This window comes from Canis lupus, chromosome 22, assembly GCF_048164855.1.
Source record: "Canis lupus baileyi chromosome 22, mCanLup2.hap1, whole genome shotgun sequence".
NCBI classification, from domain to species: domain Eukaryota; kingdom Metazoa; phylum Chordata; class Mammalia; order Carnivora; family Canidae; genus Canis; species Canis lupus.
The window spans coordinates 24,503,763-24,528,772 of record NC_132859.1 but is presented as its reverse complement, the minus strand read 5'-3'; the positions used below and the strand labels follow the sequence as shown (position 1 = coordinate 24,528,772).

Here is a 25,010-nt window from a genome sequence, read left to right as displayed (position 1 = left end):
TTCTTGCAATTTTTGCTCATCTTCTTTGTGGTATTTACAGTTCGTGGTATCTTTCTGCTGAATCCCTGTGGTATTCACAGGTCATGACTTCAGGTTCACATTTCTAAGTTGGCAATTCTCTTTGTTCCTTTTCTGATGTTCAAGTCTTAGGGAAATCATTTGCTTGTTGGCTAGTGGCTGGGAACAGGCACTAAAAGCTTTGGAGGGAATACAGTACACCAAGAAGGCCACTGTGATTATTATAAGCAGGAGAATTCTCAATGTCTGGAATTCACTTTGGAGCCATGTTTCCCCAAGACTCAAACCAATCAAAATCACATAAGCTGAAGAAAGACCCTATTGAAGGAGTTTCTTTCTTTCTTTCTTTCTTTCTTTCTTTCTTTCTTTCTTTCTTTCTTTCTCTTTCTTTCTTTCTCTTTCTTTCTTTCTTTCTTTCTTTTTTTTCTTTCTTTCTTTCTTTCTTTCTTTCTTTCTTTCTTTCTTTCTTTCTTTCTTCTCTTTCTTTCTTTTGAAGATTTTATTTATTCATTCATGAGAGACACACAGAGAGAGGCAGAGACACAGGCAGAGGGAGAAGCAGGCTCCATGCAGGGAGCCCAACGTGGGACTCAATCCTGGGACCTGGGATCAGGCCCAGAGCCGAAGGCAGACACTCAACCACTGGGCCACCTAGATGTCCTGAAGGAGTCACTTTCTTAAACCAAGTGGCTTCTTCAGTGATCTTATGTAGCTGAGTTCCATCTTCCCCTGAAATGTTAATCTGAGTGTTCCAGCTGGTGTTTGCCACAGACATCTACTTGCTCAGCTAAAATATAATCAAAGGCTATTCTATTATCAAGAACTACCTCGGTCAGAGAGTCTAAGAATTTTTTGTTGGACAGCTATTGCTTTAGCAAGAGATTCTGAAATATCTCCAAGAATTAAGGAGAGGTTCCTGATCATAGTCTCATTGGCACTTATTCCTAGCCAGGGGAACAGTGATCTACCAAAGGAAGCTGACTTTGAATCATGAATGCTTCCTAGTCATTTCCATTTGAGTCTGTGACCCATGACTGGAAAAGTGACAGTCATGGAGGCCCATAAAATTTAAAGGTCTGTAGGCCACACAGGCAATCTTACTCTGGTTACCCCTTTCTTTGTAGAGATCCTGGATGCAAGTTCCCAAGTTTGGGATTGTTAACCAGAGACAGGGAAATGGACATGACAGAGAGGGGGCTGAGTTTGTTCCATAGAAACTGAGGTATTGGAAATTAGGGAGAAATTTACGATGGGCAAAAGGTGGACAAAAGAATCACAAAGAACTCCCTGGTGTAAAAAATAGGAAAAGGATGGTCAGAGAGGGAGGGAGGAATGGAAGGAAATGTTTTTGATCCTCTTGATCCCATGTCTTGTAAAGAAGCAGGTTAATTAGGAGATGTGGTTCCCAAAGTTCAAATCCCTGAAGTTTGACTGCCATCTGGCTAGTGAGGAGGACCTGATATACTTCCTTCCAAGGAGATTCAAGGATAGTCTTTGTTCTTAGTAATTCTGATTCAGAAAAATGGGAGAAAATTGAAAAAATCAGTTTGGAGAATCATAGCTTGATATTTGAGGAAACTAGAAGAATTCAGGATCCAGTCCAGTTTGTAGGTATATGATAAAACTTTAAAGACAATTAACAGGATTAGGGTCTAATACCCCAGAGGTACAAGCATAATTTTTCTCTCTGCAATCACCCTCATTAAAAAAAATTATTCATTTGAGGGAGAGTGTGGGAAGGAAGGGCAGAGGAAGAGGGAGAGAGAGAATCTCAAGTAGACTTCCCACTGAGCAAAAGTCCAATGAGAGGCTCGATCCCACAATCCCAAGATCACAACCTAAGCTGAAATCAAGAGTTGGACACTCAACCAACTGAGCCACCCAGGTGCTCCTGCAATCACTCTCATTTTTTTACAAAAATGACCATAATAAGACTAATCTGTTTACACTAAATTTGGTCTGATTATTTACGTAAATGCAGCAGGAATAGCAATGGATTGTATATGCTCTTTTAAAGCATGTTCTGTTGGAATTTCACATAAGAACTCTCCAATTAAACTTTTAAAACCTCTTGAGGCCAAGAAGCCAAACCACAGATCCTCCATCAGATGTTACTGGCAGTATCTATAGTTTGGGTGAATTCTTCTCTCCTCAAGGTCCCCAAAATATCCTCAGGTTCCTGGACCTGCCAGGACCTTCCCTACTCATCTGGTAAAGCTGAATTGTTCCTAGAGTTATATTTCTAGTTTTCCAAAATTTGCCAAGACAAGGATAGTTGCTTTTAATTCCTCAAAGAACTAGGTTGTAGCCTAAATGTAGCCAAATGATATCAATGGCTGAACCATTCATCCAACTACATTATCTTCAGTTTGCTCCTTTATATCAGGGAGATCTTCAACTTAGATGAAAATCAAAAAGATTCTTACGTTCTGGATTTAGAGCCTTGTTTTGGAATGCTTTAATAAATCCTTTCACAAAGACTTCAGAAAGTTTATTTCCCTTTGGGTACATTTAGCTTAGAAAAGGCATTTAAAAAGTTCTATCAGACTCTGAATATCAGCTTCCAATTTGGCCAATTTCTGACCACAGAGAAACTGAAAAAAATCCTTTCAGATATCTTCTCAGTTTTCAGCTGGGGCAAAGAGTTAATATTCCTGAGATTATCAAACAACCCCTTTGTGTATGCAAGAGGCATCCTCAAAGAAGATACAGAAGATATTATCCTGGCAAGGTCCAAAGCCACTCCCAAAGACAGCCAAAAGAAAGAAAGACTTAGATCATTTCTCTGAGGGCTGGCAGCAGTTTGGTAGGACCCTAGCCACGAATGGACTTTAACCCACATTTCTGTCTAGCCATATCTTTTTTTTCTTTTTTTTAAGATTTTATTTATTCATGAGAGACACAGAGAAAGAGAGAGAGAGGCAGAGACACAGACAGAGGGAGAAGCAGGCCCCATCAGGGAGCCCCATGTGGGACTCGATCCGGGACTGCAGGATCACGCCCTGGGCGGAAGGCAGGTGCTAAACCGCTGAGCCACCTAGGGATCCCCTGTCTAGCCATATCTAACCACAAATACAGTATAACCCACATTCCTGTTTGACTGTATTTTGGGGTCCTTGACCTGACAGTTACCAAGTGAAGCTCTCAGGACACAAAACAAGACAAAGAAGGAGATAAGGGCTGTCCCTGAGAGAGATGAGATTAATAAACAATGAATATGGATTTGGAAAGGAAGGGATAACATGAAACTTTATTTTCATCCTTCCAGCAGGCATTATAGACAGAGATTTGGGAAAGCTGACCCTGGTAAAAATTCTCACCCTTTGCTGGTTTCTGCCAACTTTTACCAGGATCCCATTTGTAGGTTCCAGTGTTTACCAGAATTTGGTAAGGTTTTCCATCAGTTTTTAGTTTCCCTTGGCTGTTTAAGAGGAACTTGTAAATTATAAACTGTAAACTATAAATTATAGCAGTTTACCAGAAAATCCCTCAGAGTCCTGTCAACCCTGGAAGAGCTGATATGGGGGTCCACCTTCAAAGGTAGATATGGGGGCATCTGTAAGACCACTGCTTTGGTAGACTTTTGTTAACAGTCTTATAGTCTCTTCAGAGTGCAAAGACAATTCAGACAGATGATTACTAGAAAGAATACTCAAATAAAGGAGGATGGATGGAGCAATAGGAGTTATGTCAGTCTTAAAGTCTTTTGTTTTGGGTGTCTCTTATATTTTTAATTTTACATTAGCCTTTTGCAACATATCTTTCAATGAAGCTACTTTGGAATTTTGAAGCATTTTGGAGGCTTCTGCATGCCAATTAAAATAGGTATTCAATTCTGTTTATTTGATTTAGGAAAGCTTGTTTTCAAGTACACTTCTTAAATGAACAATCTCATCTAATTGGTGTAGTTCTCAGAATGGCCATTATAATTCTAGGTTGTTTTTAGTAAGACTTTGCTATTTTTGTAGATATCTACAGTTTCCAGGACCACAGTTCTTAGGCATAAAATAAGCAGGTGTGCTAGAAGATGGCACACTGAATTCTTTGGGAATTAAGGATCTATTTCTTTCTTTCTTTTTAAAAAGATTTTATTTATTTATTCATGAGACACAGAGAGAGAGAGAGAGAGAGAGAGAGAGGCGGAGACATAGGCAGAGGGAGAAGCAGGCTCCCTGCAGGGACTGCAATGTGGGACTCAATCCCAGATCCCAGGATCACACCCCGAGCCGAAGGTAGATGCTCAACCGCTGAGCATCCAGGCATCCCAAGCCACCCAGGCATTCCAAGATCTATCTCTTTATCTACACTTTGGGTCTCTGGGAACCAAATTAATACTTAAGAGAAATGTGATGCTAGGTTGGGGAAGGTATGGTGTTTTACATTGTACTTTATTACACAGAAATTTTCTTAAAGTTGGCAGGGGACCTAGTGTCAGTCTAACTCTTCCATGACCAATTTATCCTAATTCAGGAGTCTCAGAGTTAAGTGGTGAGCATTCAAAAAGCTTTTAAGTGCTTGACTCATGCCTACCGACTTTGTGGCTTTTGGCTTTTGATATTGTCTTTAGCAATAGCCTTTACCTACACAAAACAATCACATTAACACACCAAAGTAACAAAAGAGATGTTACTGTGGACTGGCCAATAAAAGGCCTTGTGTGTACCCCCAGCAATTCCCAAAACAGAACTGGGGACTGGGGAAAAGATGGAACCAGCATACCCCAACAAATGGGACTGTGGACTGGGATTCAAATCAAATGAGGAACTGTGGACAAACAAAGGGCTGAAGACTTGAGTTCTAAGTAGAATATTCTTCCAGCTTAAACTGACCTGCTAAGCCCTGGACTGGGAATTGTGGACTGAACCAAGAAGAGCTAAGAACTGACATTCTATTAGAGCTTTCTGTCTGTCTAAACAGACTTGCTGATCTAGAATAGAAAGCCAATTAGATATGGAGTTCAATACAAAGACAGCAGGAGTTCACTGGGGAGCCTGGGTGGATCAGTTGGTTGAGCATCCTAAATTGGGCTCTGCACCCAGCAGGGAGTCTGCTTGTCCCTCTCTCTCCCCCTCCGTCCCCTCCTCCTTACTGCTCATGCTCTCTCTCAAATAAATAAATATAATCTTAAAAAAACAAAAAACAAAGACAGCAGAGATCAGAATGGAGAAGAATTTTTCCACAGCCTTCAGAAATGGTGAGAAAGAGTACTTGAAGGGTTTGTGGATACCAGTGCCCGTGTTTCTTGCTGTTCCAGAAATCCATCAGAAATTTCCTTTGGGTCCCACTGCTGCCAACAAATTTGTTAAAAAGCTAAATTCAACTGAGTAAATTTTAAAGACCTTACTGGCTTTATTCAACAATTCACAAATTGGGCATCATCCTAACTAGATCTGAGAAGATATATAAAATGAAAGGCTTTTACAGGAACAAGGGAAAGAGATAAGGAAGTTGTATTAGTAAAAAAGCAGATTGGTTGTAGCAAGTTTATCTTCCTTCAGGGGATGGCAGGGGTCTATCAGGCAGACTACTTCACTAGTGCTGACCAAGTGATTCCAGATGACTAAGATGCCATTCCTGGGAGATGCTAAAACTGTAATTAAATTGGGTAGTATGTCTCAGTTTGGTGGCATGGGACTTAGCATAAATGACTCCATTTTGGGCCTGCTGTCCCTTTTTTAACAGAGGCTTGAAAGTCATTCAATTTGGGGGAACTTCTAAGAAAAATAATATAAAATTATAAGTATTAAATTAGAGACAAGTTGACTATTAGAATAGAATAAGAAATCACAACAAATTACAAATTTGGGTGCTAAATTTGAGATCACAAAATCTGGAAAAATAAGTGTTTTGAACAACTAACTAGTGTACCCTAAGATGTTTTGTTCCTACATTTTTGGGTTTCAGATTCTTTAACAATCAATCCACATTCTTTAAGGAGATAATAAAAAAATCTGGATACTCTAACATAGTTAATTTATATATATATATATATATATATATATATATATTTTTTTTTTTATAACAGTATATGAAAGTTCCATAGTCTAGCTTCTGGCTATCTCCACCCACATACTTCAGGTGCTAGGCACCAGTGGATGCATTTATATATATAAAGATTTCAGGCCTTGTAATTTATTTATTTATTTATTTAAAAGATTTTATTTATTTATTCATGAGAGACACACACACACAGAGAGAGAGAGAGAGAGAGAGACATAGGCAGAGGGAGAAGCAAGCTCCATGCAGGGAGCCTGATGTGAGACTAGATCCTGGGACTCCAGGATCACGCCCTGGGCCGAAGGCAGGTGCTAAACCACTGAGCCACCCAGGGATCCCAGGCCTTGTAATTTAGAATAGTAGGGAATGAAATATTCATGGATGTCTTTTCCCTACCAGGACAGCCAGCAATAACTTAATTGCACACAAATAGGACTACAAACCATATTTGTGTACCTCACTAAATCCAAATGAAATCTAAACATATCTCCATCTCAACTTCTTGTAAGCCAGATCCAAAATTTTGCCCTTGGGTGCTCCAATGCTACTTGATAGGAAAAGTGTGAAGGGGGAAAGGTCAGCAAAAAGAGTAACTCTGAAATTAATTGCAGCAAAAATATCCTTTGTAAATTTTATCAAACCATAAGACTATGAGAACATTGCTAGAGTCTCTTCAAGGACTTTCAAAGGGGCCTCTGTAAGTGAATGGCCCTGAAACTTAAGTTGCCTTGGTTTCTGAGAAAATCCAGCTCTAGAGGAATGGTATAACACAAAAATGGTATTTATACCATACCTAATACACAAGAGTCCATGCTATAGGGTGGCTTCAAAAGTAATGTTGTATGTGGTCCTATTCTGAAGAGCTTGAGGTCCCAACTCCACCAAATTAAGATAGAGGACGTTCTGTGATAGAGGATGTTCTTTCAGTGTATTTTGCTCTGTAGTAGATAGCACTATGAAGATGGAGATGTTCTAATACTGCTAAATCTCAAAGGTCCCCTACCCATACCCCCATTTATATTTGCAAAGGACTTGTTACTTGTAATGGAATAATTTCCAAATACAACAGACCTTAAAATTCCTATATTGGTGTAATCAATATTAAACACACCATTTACTATCCTTCCAAGCAGGGCAGTTAACACACATAGAGCAAAAGCATGTTATTGCTGTTAAAGACTACACAGTAGAAAGATTATAGCACTAAAGAAAGTCTTTAAGAATTCATTAAGATGTAATCAAGCTATTACAAACTCATCTGTTATTTGCAATTATAACGTAGTTACTGTAACTTATCTCTGGATAAAATCACCTCTATGTTGGATTTCTTTGCTATATTTTGCTCCTTGGTGATGTATTCAAATGCCCAGTTTTCTCATGTATATCCTCCTCTTTTTTTTTTTTTTAAAGATTAATTTATTTATTTTGGGAGAGAGAGAGAGAGAGAAAGAGAGTGTGAGCAGGGAGATGGGCAGAGGGGGAGAGAGAATCTCAAGCAGACTGTATGCTCAGTGCAGAACCCAACACAGGGCTCGATCTCACAACCCTGAGATCATGATCTGAGCTGAAATCAAGAGTTGGACACTTAATGGGGGACTGCACCACCCAGGTGTCCCTATCTGCTTAGTAGAAACTCCTGACTCATCTTACTTTTCTTCCTTTCTTCTACAATTAACTGCCTTTAATAAGCAGTCCTTATAATTGTGTCCTATACCATTATCCCTATTATAATATTTACCTCTAAACTAGGCTATAGCCTGTAAGTACATCTCAAGATAAATAAAGAATATAACAGAAGTATTTTGGTCTATAGGAATGCATAGTTTGTAATCAAAGTGTTTACACTTATTGAATAGTGTAAAATCCTATTTCATTAGTCTTAAATATGATCCTTTTGCTCTATCCCCAACATACAATTTCTATATAATGTACTTTAGAAGAAATGTTATAGCCTCAGAAATGTTATACAGCTTCTTAAAAATATGTTTTGTTTTTAAAGGCTGAGACTATTTCTCTAAGGAATACACTGTTTCAATAGAATGGCATTTTCTATTTAATGAAGCTTCCCCCCATTCTTTCATCTAACAAGGCTGCTAAAGCTTGATATACCTGGTCAAAGACGCATTGTTCCAAAGGGCCTGACCTGAAATAAGAAAACAAAGACTGACTTAGAGCTGCAAACAAAACTATAGCTCCATTGTCCGTGCAATGCCCCTCTAATTTTTGTTTTCCTCCATACCAAACTGTGGCTATGCTAACGTGAAGCTCAGGGTTATGTAAGAGGGGAAAAATGTGATCTCTTTATGGTCTTGATGTCATTTCCCCTGGTCACGTAAAATAACTCGTTTTAGGCCAACAGGTATCTACTCAAAGAAAATCAAAGTCCTATAACTTTAAGAACATTATTTTAAGAATTTAATTCATTTTTTGAGAAATGCTGGAAAAGGTTTAAAATACTGATATACACCCTGACACTATTTTTCAGAGTTGAGGACTACTGGACTACTGATCAAAATATTTTTAGATGAAAGTTTTAAGTTTCCTGTAGATCAGTGCTCAAATTTTAGCACTTCAATCACCCGAAGGACTAGTTAAAATGATAGAATGCAGGGCCCTACCCCCAGAGTTGCTAATTCAGTAGGTCTGCCGTTGTGCCACAGAATTTGTACTTCTAAAAAGTTCCTGGGTGGTACTTTTGAGAACCATCAATGCAATCGATGTAGATCACTTGGTGATGCATATTTTCAAAAATCAAAGCTGACAGGGTTTGTACCTTCTCAAGCATGTATGCCATTTGGAAGATGGAGAGCCATTGCCAAAGTCAGGGGGATAGTCATGATGATTTAAAGCTTCATAGATTCTTAACTGGCCATTTTCACTATAGCTGCCCTATGCCTAGTAGCATTATATAATCCTTAGTAATGCAAGAAGTCCTTGAACAGCGTCTTGCTCTAAGTGTTGTGAGATCATTGAGTGAGATGGTCAAGAAACAATTCTTGAGACATTTTATGGTACAACTTAGTTTATTTAAGTAGCACAGGGACAGGAAGAGCTGCACTTTTGCTGTATGAAGCTGGTGGTTTTATGCTCAGTGCTCATGGGGGAGGGGATGTGCAGGAGTATTAGATTATGAATGTTTTCTTCAAATTTCTACTCATCGAACTACTTTCGCAAGATTTCTCTGGTGCTTATCATTCAGCATGGTATTAACTATCAGTGAGATGTACAGGCAGTCATGAGACCCTTTAAATATGTAGTAAATAGTACATATTTGATCCTTATCGAAATTATGCAGGCTATAAGTCAGCTTTCTGGGCTAAAGGTGAACATTTTCCTGCTTCTATTCCTCATCATAAAAGTAATCAAAAATATGTTTTTATCTTTTTAATTCCTTCCTTCATAGCTGTTTACTGATTGAAGTGATGCAGCAACTGAGAATTGTAATTCCTTTTTTTTTTTTTTTAAGATTTTATTTATTTATTTATGAGAGACACAGAGAAATAGAGAGAGAGAGAGGCAGAAACATAGGCAGAGGGAGAAGCAGGCTCCATGCATGGAGCCTAATGTGGGACTCGATCTCTGGGACCCCAGGATCACGCCCTGGGCCAAAGGCAGGTAGGTGCTAAACCGCTGAGTCACACAGGGATTCCCGATAATTGTAATTCTTGATTTAAATAATGGAATATAGAAAAGGTGTAATTGTATGTCCTTCATACTATCCAAAACCATTATGAAATCTTAACACTTGAAACAAAATCTCTCAATTCCTTGCCCCTAGTCTGGTTTATATATAAATATAAGATCAGAAGAAAGAAAACTTTACCACTTCGAATGATAAAATCACTATTCCTATACTGTTCAGTGGCTTTTAGATCCTTACATGTGTTTAATATGTATTCTGTTGATTTTTCAATAAAGCATATTAATGAACATATCTCAATTACCTATTGAATAATCTCTCTAAATGCCTGACTGTAATTATTTACTCTTAGGATTACACTTCCATTTTAGCAGTAATTTCAACTCTGAAAAGATAAACCCAAGGGATTCTAAAATAGTTTCTGCTTGGAGCATGATTTCCCCAGTGTCCGAAGGTTAAATAAGAACAAGTGAATAGATGAGACAATGGCCAAGAATGTCATAAAATCAAGTCCTTATTAATTAATACATTCTTGAATGCCATCAAATGAGCTATAGGGCAGATATTCTAGGCTTAAGAGTTAATGCCCATCAAGGTATCAGAGTGCCTTGAGTTGAGTTGAAAGATGCAAGAATTTAACAAAACAAAATGACAATTTGTAAAAGGTAATTCAATAAACAGGGCAGCTTCTCACATATTCTCTAATGGGTCACTGAGATAGCTTTAAGGAAATGGGAGCCAAGAGGATATTGGATTCCCAGCTTTGACGCTGAATAGTGAGAAATTCTTGTTCAGAGTTTCACCTGTGTGAGTTGCAGCCTTGTCAGCTATAAAAAGCAATTAGGAAGATCTACTCTGCTTACCTCACAAGGTTGTGAGGATTAAATTTAATTATGTACATGGAAGTGTTATGTCAAGTGAAAAGCCCTAAACAAATGTGTTTTGTTGGCTGTTCAGTGAAAATTGATTCGAATTTCTTTAAAAGTAATACAAATTCTTTAATCAAGTATGCAATCTTTATCTTTCCAAGTGCTTTTTCAGAGTCAAAATGAGCAATTTAATCATTTAAATTAGGGAAGAATATATTTAGTTTCTTCCCTAATGTCATAGCTTTTTAACTGCCCTAAGTTAGAAAATAGAAACAAGTTGATGTGCAAGCTTCAAAATAATAAATATTTTTGTCAAGTTTGTTGGAAAAAAAATGACTTTGCTAAACTTAATTTTATTTTAGCAATTTCACAGTAGAATCTATCACTAAGTAGTCATTACTTGAGTAATTAAACAAGAAAAAATAATTAAACTAGAAAAAATCTGGTCTGGGACATACAACTATGTAAGAAAATAAAAATTCTAAAATCGAACTAGTTTTCAAGAATAATGTGCAGAATAACATAATTTAAAAAAACTCCTGATTAGTAATTAAGTACAATTTTTCAAAGGAGTTTCTGATATTAATAGCCAATTTTTTACTCTCTATGCTAATATGGAAATCACCTAATTTAAAAAACAGACAATATTCCCTTGTTCAGTTTCTCTGACATCTTATTCTGTAACTTCCCATTGATTAACATTGCCTTTAATATTTAGAGTACATTATTTAACATTTTATAATTTGCATTGTCATAGTATTTTGAATTCTCTCATCTTGTATAGGAGCAGCCAAATCATCAACCAACTAATACATTAACCTATTTATCTAAAGCAAACTATTTTTTCTCATTTAAACTTTATCAATTAGGATGCTCCCAGCTATAAGCAACAGAAAATATAATTTGTTTAGTATTTCATATTAAAGGAAGTCCTGAAAAAAAATAAAAAAAAATAAAGGAAGTCCTGTGGTAGGACAGGACTTGGTTGTGTATTAAATTGTGTATTAAAGGACTTGTGTCCTTTATAGCTGTATTTTATATTTATTTTATATATAAATATATTTTAATTTATTTAATAATAATATATATATATTTATATTTATTTATAGCTGTATTTATAATTGTGTATTAAAGGACTTGACTTCCTCTGATCACTACTTTGCCATCCCTGGTGTTGGCTTTTCTGAGGAAGAGGGGTTGGTGGAGTAATAAGGTGGCTGCAGCACTTCCAAACACTTAAAATTATGGGGAAGACTTGTTAAACCACAGATTGCTGAGTCCAACCACCCATAATTTCTGACTCAGTAGGTCTGAGTGGGTTCTGAGAATTTACATTGCTAATGAGTTCCCAAGTGATACTGATGCTGCTGGTAGTGGGGGCCATACTTTGAGAAACACTAATATAGACTAATGATCCTGGAGGGGAATGGATGTTTGAGGATCACTGGTAACAATCATTACAAGATGTACTTTATCGTTTGGAATATAACAGAGAGTTCCTTTTGCTCTCCTCATAGGGCCCGATGCCATTTCTAGTTTGTCAGCTTCTTGTTCAATAATCTAGAGAGGGACACTGTTCGCTTTGAATACTAATATTCCTATGATTGAGGTAGTAGTTTCTTAGAAAATAGTTATGCATTCAATTGTTTGAACTAGGGACTGCTTGGGCCAGTTCAAGCCTCTAATTTGCACTTCAACTTATTTGTTCCTGGCCTGTAGAAAGCTTTTTTTCTCTCTTTCCAAAATTCTCATTTTCTTAATCCTCCCAATATAGAATATTTGGCAATATTATTTTTATTTTTTGGGGGCAATATTATTTTTAATATCTTCTGAAATAGGGCTATATAAACATTGCCTTTTATAACCAAGGAGGTTCCCTGAAGGTGTATATATACACACACATAATATATGCATATATTATATATATATATAAAATGCTAATCTAATTTTCCATCTGATCGTTATTTGTAGTGATGGATTCTTTAACCTGAAGATTTAACAATTTGCTTGTGTTGCAAGAACTCCTTCCTGCCAATCTGTAATTCTCCTTCTCTATCATCTATCTTGCAAAACCATCTTGCCAAATTGCAATTCTCCTTTCTGTTAGCTATTTTGTAAACTTGTCTCTTTGCTGTGAGTTCCCGATTTTGTGTAGTACGCTCGATAGGAATAGGGTCTTTGTGCATGACTGTCCAGGGCTAAGCTTCTGAATCCTCATAAAACCTTGAGCAATTTCTGTGCCGTTGATCTCTCTCTTTAATTTATTATCATAATGGCATTTTTGTGCCCTTTTTCTCATTTATTCTCACAATGGAAAGCACAGTGGAGAGAGATGATTTCTGCAGGAGGCCTGAAAGGACTTGGGACAAGTTCAGGCAAAGATGAAAGCTTTGCAAAAAAATATGACTTCTAGAAAATGGTGGGCTAGAAAACTTTTAAGTGTGAATGTACCATTTTGGTAGTCTTTGGTACTCCTCAAAGCTCTCTCAAACCCCAGTGTGCAACACAGTCAACAGAGATTGAAAATGTTTCTGATGTGAAATTGAGGAAGGATTTGAATGGGAGGAGGCTAAGCTATTACTGCAAACACAGCAAGGGGCCGGTATATATAATGTGGAATCTGTCTGATAGTTTCAACTAATTTACGACACCAACCTATCTGCAAAACTCCCAAAATTAGGAGAAGATGCGGCCAGTGGCAACTTAATGTAGTTGGCTATTCTTTTTTTTTTTTAAACTTTTTAAAAAAATTGTTTTTATTTATTTATGATAGTCACAGAGAGAGAGAGAGAGGCAGAGACATAGGCAGAGGGAGAAGCAGGCTCCATGCACTGGGATCCCGACATGGGATTCAATCCCAGGTCTCCAGGATCACACCCTGGGCCAAAGGCAGGCACTAAACCACTGCACCACCCAGGGATCCCTGTAGTTGGCTATTCTAAGGCCTGTTGCTTATACCTGGTCTCCAAGATGTGTTGTCTAAGCATTAAGAGTAGATTCCTGGATACCTAGGGTAATAACTGAAGACTGTGCAGGAAATTGTAGTGCTTTTGACTTTGCCAGGCATTGATATGCATGCCATCAAAACCCAAAGCAAAAGTTCAGTGAAATTTCCTTGTGCAAGGAAGCAGCCACCTCAACATCCTTATCTTTTAATTTCAAATGGTTACTTGGGTTCAAAATCTGGGTGTGAAATTTCATCTTCGTTGAGCAGTACTCAATACTTCTTACAATGATTAGGACTTATTCTTGTTCAGACCAAGTTATCCTAGTCAACCCCTTTGTGGTTCAGAGATTTAAGTTCAATTTTAAACCTTGGAAAATCCCTTAATTCTTTGCTTTACAGGACAGTAGAAGCTCATGTTTTAGTTTGATCATAGGTAGCAAGCAGAGAAGTCAAAGATGGGGATTATGTTTAAAAAATAAAAAGGTGGGATTATGTTTACTCATGCAACAATAAATATGTATTTATGATGACCATTTTCCAGATTACTCATTTATTCAATAGGTCCTTATTAGATATATACTACAGACAAATGTTTTTGGGCCAGACATGCGTTATGCATTTGGAAACCAGACAGAATATCTTCTAAAAAGGTACATTTTATCTCAAGATAAATCTTGGGGGTATATGTAATATTAATATGGGATATTGCATGTCTATATTCTGTGGGAAAAATGAAGTCCAGAGATGACTTCTGGATATGGGACTCATACTCACTTTGTTCTTCCCTTTTCTTATCCTCACCTGTGCCCCCAATTACCCTCACCTCCAATCCAGAAGATTGGTAGTACATACCAAAGATCACAATTATCACCAAAACCTCAGAATTTGTGAATGGGGAAACTGAGTCATATATAGATTTTTTTTTTTTAAGATTTTATTTATTTATTCATGAGGGACACAGAGAGAGAGGCGGAGACACAGGCAGAGGGAGAAGCAGGCTCCATGCAGGGAGCCCGATGTGGAACTCGATCCCGGGACTCCAAGATCACCTCCTGAGCTGAACGAAGGCAGATGCTTAACCGCTGAGCCACCCGGGCATCCCAGATTTTTTTTTAATTAAAAAAACACACTTTAAATTCTCTAGTTTCTTTTTCTCAGTTTCAGCAAGCATTTCATATTTAGAATGTTAGCAAGTGTAGAAGCTATGCAATTTTGTGGGCTGATAAAATATTTGTAAACTACTTGGGTATCTCTGTGCTAGTAAAGCCAACCAAACACACGTAGCTCATTTTTGAGCTCATTTGATTTTTATTCTTGCTTCTTATTTTTACTCTTCCAGCACTGCTAAGATATAGAACCAAGCAGATGTACAGTAATTCTGGCAGGTGATTATTAGACACTTATTCCCTAAGACTCTTCTCACAGTAAGGCTGTATTTCCCCAGACTTGACCCTTAGCATGTCCTTTCTCCCACAGAAAGAAAAATACTTCTGCTGTTGCTCTGTTTGAGTAGGTTAGCTTGTAACAATAAAGCATTACATCTTTATATGCTTTTAACATATCTACCTTAAAAAATGACTTTTTTTTTCTAGCACTAGGTGAAATTTCTTAACTATTAACCTTTGGTACTTAAAACAAGGTTAAAATAGCCTTTAAAATAAAACATTGAGGAAAGATTTTAAAATAACATTTCCCAGGTTAATTTTTTAAATCCTAAAGGCCACATATTTATCATCCAGGTTTATAAACATGTCAGCTATTGGGCAGCCCCGGTGGCCCAGAGGTTTAGTGCCACCTTTGGTCCAGAGCATGATCCTGGAGTCCTGGGATCGAGTCCCGCATCGGGCTTCCTCCGTGGAGCCTGCTTCTCCCTCTGCCTGTGTCTCTGCCTCTCTCTCTCTCTCTCTCTCTCTCCCCCTCTGTGTCTCTCATGAATAATTAAATAAAATCTTAAAAAAAAAATGTCAGCTATCACATTTTATATTAAAAACAAGATGCCTGGGGATCCCTGGGTGGCGCAGCGGTTTGGCGCCTGCCTTTGGCCCAGGGCGCGATCCTGGAGACCCGGGATCGAATCCCACATCGGGCTCCCGGTGCATGGAGCGTGCTTCTCCCTCTGCCTGTGTCTCTGCGCCTCTCTCTCTCTCTCTGTGACTATCATAAATAAATAAAAATTAAAAAAAAAAACCAAAAAACAAGATGCCTTACTTTGTGTAACAAGGTGCAGTATAAATAGAACACTATGGCAGTCCTTCCTCAATCTTCCCTATTTGTAGTATTTCCCCCAAGCAGGGAGGCCTGACAAATTCCCCTTTATTGCTCATATGTATCAGACACATTTAATTAATTTTGCAGGTTAAATATTCAGAACCAAATGAGTGGGTTTTTAGAACGATTCATGAAAAAGAAAACAGAAGGAACTTGAACATAATACATTTCATTGCCATTAATCTCATTCTAGGTAGCTAATAGTCCATGCTTTCACTTGTTTGAACTTATACTTTTATAGTGCCTATAAAATACAACCTGTCTTTATTTTATCAGATCCTCACAATCTTTTGAGAGAAAGGATACTTATCTATGCTTACATCTGTATCTGAAATATATGTACATTATGTATAGGTGAATGTATATACACATATGTATGTATATTTACATAAGGCAGTGTACATATATTTTAGGCCCCTTCCCCCAAGATGAGGAGGTGGAGATTGCCACACAAAAGTCTCATGGCAGGTTAGCTGATCAGATGACAAAACAGAGAGAAAGACGACGATTTCTTTTTTCTTTCTTTTTTGAGGACAAGGATTTCTGAAGCTCACAGTTCAAGCACTCCCCACTGCTCTGACTTGAATAGTGTTAATAAATGCTATCTTTCACTTACATAGGAAGTCAAAGTCGGTGCTACTGATGTTGGCTAGCTTGGGTGGAAGAGGTGTTCAGACACAGAACAGAGGATCACTCTGTGGAGATGTGTTGATGAGGGTGAAGGATCAGAGGAGTGGTTGAACCAGCAGCTATCCTTTAAGGCTTTTGCTGCTCCCAAGCCCAGGAATTTGTGAGACGACCGATGGTGGATTAGGAATGCAGGCAGTATGTAATAATTCTTCTGGACAAAGCTGGTTTTATCCAGTTTCTTTTTTGCCTTGGTAATAGGAACAATGGCTTTCATAATTTAGGCAGGCAAAAAGTAAAATTCCAGTGTAAGCCACTTTAGGTGTAAACCATGGGGTGAGATATATCTTTGGGAGAGGGGGGTGGAGTTAATTATGAATTCAGTGTTAATGCTGGGGCATTGCAGTGCACAACAGATAATTCTGAAGTTACCTCAGATAAAATCTCTCAGCTAATTAAAGCAACCCAGTATCAGATTCTGTACAGGGAAATTACTCTCTATTTTATAAGATCATAGGTTAGTCTCAAATAATGTCTACATTTGCATCTTCTACTTTAGATGCTTATGTTTTTAATAGGATGCTGTGGCGTCAAGGTCCAAAAGGATAGTAACTAATAGTCATTAAAGATTAATCACAACACTGAGCAAGAGATAGCACGTTCATTGCATTACAAATGGTGCTTATAACACCACTGGGTAGGCAAAAATCTCTAAGCATGTAAGCCAGAAGCGTCATGGATAGTAACTCGGGACATTAGAAACTAGTTTTATATTTATGGTTTGGGAATTTTAAAGTGACTTCGTCGAATAAAACCTTAACGTTTCTTCGTGGAGAAGTGCATCTAGAAAGCTGTCCAGAACTTTTGACCCTAGACTAATTCCCCCATATTTGGGATTAAATGGGCAACACAGGTAACTCGGTTCGGTTGTTTATTTTGACATTGAGGGATCCCTGGGTGGCGCAGCAGTTTAGCGCCTGCCTTCGGCCCAGGGCGCGATCCTGGAGACCCAGGATCGAATCCCGCGTCGGGCTCCCGGTGCATGGAGCCTGCTTCTCCCTCTGCCTGTGTCTCTGCCTCTCTCTCTCTCACTGTGTGCCTATCATGAAAAAAAAAAAAAAAGAAATAACCACTATTTTGACATCGAACATGTGGTCAGAGAACATGTTACAGGATCTGAGATAAGGGGCAAGTTTTTTTGTTCTTGTTGCTGTTGTTTTTTTTAATGAGAAAAAGTGTGAATGGAGAAAAATACCTCTAGCACACAAGGGAGGACTTCTGCCGTCGGGTTCTTGGTGGCGGAAGCGGTCGAGCTCAGCAGGTGTAGCCCTGCCCTCTAGCGGATCTGGGTGTGAGAGGACTTCGTTTCAGTCTGTTTCTGGTTTACCAAGGCTTATTTATTAACATCAACTGTCCATAAAAAAAAAAAAAAATTACTTATGGCGGGGGGAGAGGGGGGTTGTCTGGGTTAAGATGCTGAGCAAGTGAAAGATTCAAGCGGCAAAAGACACAGCCAGTGGCCGAAGGTGATTCACCTTCTCCGGCTTCCACGTGTGGACGCTCAGTTCGCTGCTAGGTGTTCCAACCTTTCGGGTTCCACACACCTGAAAAGGCGGAGTCCCTCCCCCGAGCTCTGCAGCCGATGCTCGCCGTCTCCGCACACACGGGCCCTGGAGGAGACCGATCCCTTGGCCGCGCACAACTTCGGGAAGTCGCCCCGCCACGACCTGCGCCCGCGGTCGGAGCCAAGCGGCCGCCCCGGGGGCCTGCGAGGGCGGGTGGCAAGTCCCACGGAGGACCGCAGTCTCTCTGCGTTCGCCCCTTCCCTCGGAGGTCCTCGCGTCGCCCGCCGAGATTGTGACGGCCATCCCGACGTGGGGAGGAGTCGGGACACCTGCGGGGCGCGGAGCACGCGCGGGCCCGCCCGCTTGGCCCGGCCCCGCGGCGGCCTCTCGACGATGCGTGGCCGGGGCTGGGCCTCCGCCCCTCGCGCCCAGTGGGTGCGTGGAAACGGGCGGGCACCGGGGGTCGGCGAGGAGCCTCCACAGGGCGGGGAGGGCCGGGGAGGGCCTCGCGCCCGGCGCGCCCTCCCGCGGGACTGCTCCGCACCCGCAACCAACCACGCTTTCGCGGCGGGCGGCGCGGCCCGAGCTCCACTTCCGCCGTCGGCGCCCGTGCGTGACAGTGCGCGTGCGCGCGCTCCTCTCGCGGCGGAAGTAGTAGCGACAAAGCTCGGTCCGCGGCGGGCCCGGGAGTGCGGAGCGTGCCGGGGCGGGGGGCGGCGGGCGGCGGGGAGGGGCCGAGCGCAGGAGGCGGAGGCGGGCGCAGAGCCGCGCGGCCGCGCCGGAGCGGCCGGGCCGACCGTGACGGGTCCCCTCGCCTCCTCTCCTTTCCCCTCCCCGACCGCCCTCAGTGCGCTCCCTCCTCACGCCGGGAGCGGGCTCCCGCTTGGCGCCGCCGCTCGGCGGGCCACTCCTTTTCGCCCCAAGCGTGCGGGGCGCTCCCGCGAGCCTCGCGGGTGAGTCCCCCCATCCCCGCCCCCCGTCCCCGCAGCCCGGAGGACCGGGTTCTGGGGCTTTGGGAGGGCACCAGTGTAACCTCGTGCCCCTCATTTCCAGAAACTTCCAGGTCCTGAGGGAGGGAGCGTCCGGGGATACCCCGGCCCGCGGGTGTCTCTAGGGCGCCGCCCCGCCGGCTGGAGCTGGGGGCGTCGCGGGGGGCTGAGGCGGGGGGCGGGCGGGGGGGGCGGGGCGGGGGCTCCCTCCTCTGCGCGTCTCCCGTCAGCGCCGCTTCTCCCGGTTTCTCTTGCAGATGCTGCTGCTAGGGGTGGTGGGAGCAGCCGTGGGACGTGTGGCCGGGAGAGGGGGTGACAGCCTGGGATTCCGGGGGCTTCTCTTCCTTGTCCTCCTCTCCTCTCTATTCCCAGTGTGGCCGCGGCTGACACTAAAGACTTTGTAGCCATCAACCCAAGTGCAGTTTCGATGGAAAATGAAGGTAAAGGCCCCTGGCAGACGGATTGCAACGCGGAGTTGAGGGTGTGGTGGTTTGCTTTTAAGTTGCCTTTCTTTTTTTCCACCTTTTTATTTTCCTGATTTTTTTTTTTTTTCCCCATTTGTGAAGTATCCAAGGAATTGCTTTCTTGGGATACTAGCATTTATTTTGGTAACATAGGGCATTTCGGAAATTAAGGCGCTATGGGCTGACTGAGCTTTATTCTGCTTTCCTGAGAGAGCTGCTGTCTTTAGGGAATGGAAGGGAAGTTTTCATTTCTGATAGCATCTGTGCTTGTTTTAAATAGTTATTTGAAAGGAATCACTCGAGGGGAAATGGAAAGGGAGAGGGAAGGGGATGCACTGCCTCTCCGTATATTTGCATATCAAGCCTTGATAATGTTATGTGACTGGATTAGTTTATAAGAAACGAGACAGTTTTTAGTTCATGGAGATTTGTTTTTCACTTCATAAAAAAAAATAACTTTGAATTTAACAGAATGTTAACGAGGAGATTTCCTCTCTTATTAAAGTTCCTCCCTCCCTATTTGAGAACATCATTTAGGAGGTTGACAGTGGAACTTGTTTGTCCACTGTGCACTTTGGACCACTAGATCATCATTCACATGTTACTTGATTTCTTTGGTCGCATTAAAGTATTTAATGCCTTTTCACTAGACAGCACTGGTGATTTTCCAAAAGCGTCGAATAACTCTGAATATTATTTCCTCTCCTGAAACAACCACACTTATTCATTCCCGGGACTGACTTCTGACTTGTGTGTGATAATCTTTCTCTTTTCTTTCCCCACCCTGGTCTGCAAGATGCTATGAAAGATACTTACACAAATTACAGTTTGTCTTCTTGTGTCTTTTGGTTTTTAAAATCTGAACTGGCACAAAGGAGAGGCAGTGGGGTTTGCTGGTTGCTTTCTCACTTGTTTTTCCCATTTTAAGAACGTAAGCTCAGTTGCCCTAGGTAGGACTGGTAATTTTCGCATAGATATTTCTTATATGCATGATCTGTTTTGCTGCCTGAGACCCTGGGATATGTGGGAAATACGAGCGGCACGATTATATTGCTCAGTTTTACTCTTCATGAATAATTGGTGGAAGACATTTTCTGAAATATTGAAGTATATAACTGCAGAGGAGTTATGCCAACCTAGTAGGGTCATTAGAAAGAGCATTTGAAAGCAGTGATGTTTTTGTTTGATGGAATGGAGAAATCACTTTTCTGAGGCTTTCTCTTTGTCTTGATTTACAGATTTCAGAAAGGCAAATCCTTTCTTCACAAGAGACAAAGAATATTAAATGCACTTGTATACCTGTTTCTTGGTAGTTGTATCTTAAATAACATCTATGCCTTCTGCTTTCAGAGTGTTACCAGGTTTAAGAGAGTAGTCTAAAGTAGGTGTATTCTTAGGTGTTGCTTTTGTTTCTTGATCTCTTAGGAAAAGGGGCATGACTAATAAAGCCGACTCTCATATTGTCTATTGACGTGAGAGGGAGTGGTGGTGAGATGGAAGCATGCTGCATGCTTGTGTCTGATTGAGTCTTTATTATTTGACTTCATAGTAAAAGATTATACTTAAAAACTTGCCGGGGTTTTCTGCCTTGTGATAATCAAGAGGCCTTTTTTGTCAATTTCTCATTACCATTAATTACATGTTTTCCTGTCTCACGTAAACATTTTTAAGAAAAATTTGTATATAACCTAGAATTATCAATGGCCTATTTTGAAATACATAGAATATTACTGCTTTCCTTTTATAGTTAGTATCTTCCTTTGACATGTGAATCAACATCTTGGGAGTGTGGAAAAAAATGGATTCAAACCATGCCTTAACCACTGAAAGTTGTGTGACTTTAAACAAATTACAGTACACCCTTGAATAATGTGGGAATTAGGGGGGCCACCGCCCCCAGTTGAAAATGTACTATAATTTTTGGCTCCCCCAGAACCTAACTACTAATACCTTACTATTGACTGGAAGCCATATAATTGATAATAAATGGATTAACACATATTTTGTATATGTATTGTATACTCTATTCTTATAAAAAAATTAAGTTAAAAGAAAATGGTAAGAAAATTATAAAGAAGGTGAAACACATTTATTGTATGGGAACTCTTCATGTAAGTGAGCCTGCACAGTTCAAACCTGTGTTCAAGGGTTAACTATTTCACCTTTCTTAGCTTCTGTTTCCTCATCTGTAAATTGAGATTGATAATACTTAGTTACATAGTTAAGAGGGTTACATAGTTAAGAAGTTAGAAACTTCTTTTTGAGAGAGAGGAAAGAATTTAAGAGCATGCACTGTGGAGCCTGGCAATCCAATTTGAATGCCGGATCCCCACTTAGCATAATTTGGCTTTTTGCGCTTCAATTTCTTCGTCTAAATAAAATAAGGGTATGTGATAGAACCTGCCATATGAGATTGTTAAAAACATTTAGAACAGTATCTGGCACATAGTAAGTGCTCAATAAATGATTATTATAAATAGCCTTACCTGGCGTTTGCACGCTATTATGCCATGTTACATTAATGTTATGATAGCTGAATATTGAAAGGAGGAACAGTAGTGGTGAAAATCCTCTGTATGAAGTTGCTGTTTTTAGGGAATTGGTGAGTTACGTACATAATTTTCTGTACTGTTATGGCTTTAGTTCTATAGAGAAGGTTGGGGCTCCAACAAGAAACCTGGGGCCAGTGTGGAAGGAGACAGGTTTGGATTTAAATCCTAACAGGTAGCTTTTTTCTCTCCTTAAAAAACCTGATGAGTTACTGTGCTTCTAAGTCTTCCCATCTGTAAATATGATAATGCCCTTTGGAGGTTTGATGTGAGGAATTAATGAAGCCTGGTGTGTGAAGTGCCCAGAATGATGGTTGACACATGGTTAGCATGCATGAGTGATTGAGTGATTGCTACTGTTCCCCAGAAAGAGGCTTCTCTAGTAGGTATATAGATAAATTACATCTCTAGGTATGTACAGGATAGAATTGATAGTGGCTCCCAGGGGCAATTAGCACGAAGGTTCTTAGGTAGTGTGCCATGTGTACAATGGTTCTTGGAGAGAATGACTTTATCCTTGTGTTTCCTTTCAGCAATGGTGGTAATTTTCTTTAGAACTTAAGTTTCAATTCTTCTGGACCTTTCTCCCATGTCTCACTTAAACCACATCAGCAAAGCCTACCTGGTTTTTAGCCAGTCTCCAGATTGCTTTGTGAACATTTCCTGCCAGTCACAGGAAGTATTTGAAGTGTTAATTTCCTGGAATTTCAGGGATTGGTCCTAGGCATCCCTTTGTGGGACTCATTTTGCATGTTTGGAACTCCTTTTTGGATGTTTATTTTGAATTTAAATAGATACCACCTAGGAACCGGAGATGTACAAGTGAATGGCTCTTTTCCTGATTTTTAAAAAATTATTTTGCTTAAAGGGATGGCTTATAAGCTGGAGAATTTTGCACATAATTTCTTCTTTCCAGTAATGGGTTGTTTCCTTTGGAGTAAATTTGGCTTTTCTCATAGAAAAATATGAATTTAATGTACCTGAAACTAATAAAGCTTTAAATATTTCTTTGACTAGTGGATAGAAATGTAATAGTCTTCAAGATTTCAGGACATGTTTAATTTATACTTCCAGGCAGGGCTAATTTGTCTAGAATAAATAACCTTGATCTCTTTGGGTTGCATTTGGAAATTATAGTATGTTTATTTATGTTTTACTTTATTTATTTATTTATTCAAAAATATCATTTATTTATTCATGAGAGACACAGGGAGAGAGAGAGGCAGAGACATAGGCAGAGGGAGAAGCAGGCTCCATGTGGGGAGGCTGATGTGGAACTCCATCCTGGGACTCCAGGATCACGCCCGGGGCCAAAGGCAGACGCCCAACCGCTGAGCAACCCAGGCATCCCTATGCTTTACTTTAAAAATAGTTTCTTGGTCAAATTATTAATCATCTAAGAATGTCTCAAAAGATTGTGTGTTAGGATAAGGATAGTTGGAAGAACTGTAAATAAAATGGAAAACCACCTTAATTACCTTCTTTTAACTAGAAACCAGGTTATAAAAGTATTTTATATCTTTAGATGTGGAAAACATTTTGTTTCCGCTTTTGTCAATAAAGTAATATTCTTAGTATTTCTAGAAAAGAGTTGAAATTGAAAGAGATTATGTATATAACAGCATCTTATAAAATGTAGTAACTTAACCTAGAGGAAGGATGCTGCAGAGATTATTTGTAAGCATTAGCTTTCTACAGTTAATCCTCAATTTAACTTGATTTGTCTTAATGTTTTTATCATTCATTTAACGTCAGTGGAATTAAACTGTCAACTGAAGCAGTGTCAATCACAATATTCTCTTAGGAATACACCCCTTGGAGCTCAAGGCTGATTTTGGGGGGGGGGGGGGGAATCTTGGTTAACCATAATATGTTTAACAAGGTTATGTTTTGTTTTAAATCTGGAAAGAATTCCATAGCTTGATGGTAAAGCTAGCTGGTGTGAATTTTAAATTACATAATTGCTACATGTAGCATCTAAACAACTCTTAAGGATCAGTTCAATAGGTCCTCCAATATTTACTTTGTTAGAAATTCTTTTTATAGTGATTTCAGGCTTTAGTTGTGACAAGATTGTCTTTATGATTTTCATAAGGACAAATGTTGGTAAAAGGCAGTAAAGTAAAAACTGGTCAGGCTCTATATTAATGCCATAATGTTGTATAGGAAAAGTATTTCTCTGAAAAAGAAATGTCAGGCTAAATTGATGCATTTCCTTTAGACTTTTTATGGCCTGTATTTATATGCATTTGTTAATTATAAATCTTCCATTTTCAGGGCTTTAACTTACTATTGACAAAGGCATATATCTTGGAATTACAAGGAAATTACTCAAATTATGTGGAATGAAATTAGTTTAGGCTAAGCTTATTGGATACATTAGAAAAAATTTGAGTGAAATGTTACAAGGGTATGTATCATATCATAGGTTATAGCCAGAAAGAAAGTAATAGTGTGGGTCAAAAGCATCAACTTAAGATGGCTGTAACAGGACATCTAATTCAACTTCAATCCCTGCTTTTTTCTTTCTGCTTCAGATAATAGAGAATGTGTGATTGGAATTATTTAATATACCTGTTAATTATAGTTGCTTAATTAGGGCTTTTTGGCTTGACTTTTGATCTTTTCATAAAGGTACTGTCCTGAACAGGATATGCATGTCTTTATCCCTTCTGAAAACACGGAAACATCATTGTAGAAATTTTTTTTTTAATTTATTTTTTATTGGTGTTCAATTTACTAACATACAGAATAACCCCCAGTGCCCGTCACCCATTCACTCCCACCCCCCGCCCTCCTCCCCTTCTACCACCCCTAGTTCGTTTCCCAGAGTTAGCAGTCTTTTCATTGTAGAAATTGTTTTCACTTATTTATTTACTTAAAGAACCCCACAAAATGAGAATAGCAGTAGGATCCTGACACTAAATATATTGGCTACTTCATAGGAAAACTCAGAAATGATAACAGAAGCAGAAATATTTAGAATGTCACGTGTCATAATTTCCTTGAATATTAACTATGAAGTGTTAATTAAAAGCTTTGATTAGGTTGTGAATTTCAGATTTTGGGTTTAAAAT

The 25,010-nt window shown here is 39.7% G+C and overlaps 2 protein-coding genes across 6 annotated transcripts in view; one reads left to right on the top strand and one right to left on the bottom strand.

The window, feature by feature from the left end:
• Positions 1 to 18,898, bottom strand: part of LOC140614379 (uncharacterized) — a 46,454-nt gene extending 27,556 nt beyond the window's left edge. Inside the window, exons 1-3 of the mRNA XM_072793636.1 lie at positions 18,815 to 18,898; positions 17,971 to 18,754; positions 17,622 to 17,711 (exon numbers count right to left, since the gene is read on the bottom strand). Of these exons, the coding sequence (XP_072649737.1) occupies positions 17,622 to 17,711; positions 17,971 to 18,754; positions 18,815 to 18,898 (958 nt within the window). The remainder of the gene's footprint in view (positions 1 to 17,621; positions 17,712 to 17,970; positions 18,755 to 18,814) is intronic.
• Positions 18,693 to 25,010, top strand: part of ATP2C1 (ATPase secretory pathway Ca2+ transporting 1) — a 136,302-nt gene continuing 129,984 nt past the window's right edge. For 3 of the 5 annotated variants that reach the window (XM_072792776.1, XM_072792778.1, XM_072792775.1), the window contains exons 1-2: positions 18,695 to 18,884; positions 19,178 to 19,360. In XM_072792776.1, the coding sequence (XP_072648877.1) occupies positions 19,355 to 19,360 (6 nt within the window). In that variant the 5' untranslated portion in view covers positions 18,695 to 18,884; positions 19,178 to 19,354. Of the gene's footprint in view, positions 18,885 to 19,177; positions 19,361 to 25,010 lie in introns of all 5 variants that reach the window. The other 2 variants (XM_072792777.1, XM_072792779.1) reach the window with 2 other exon arrangements.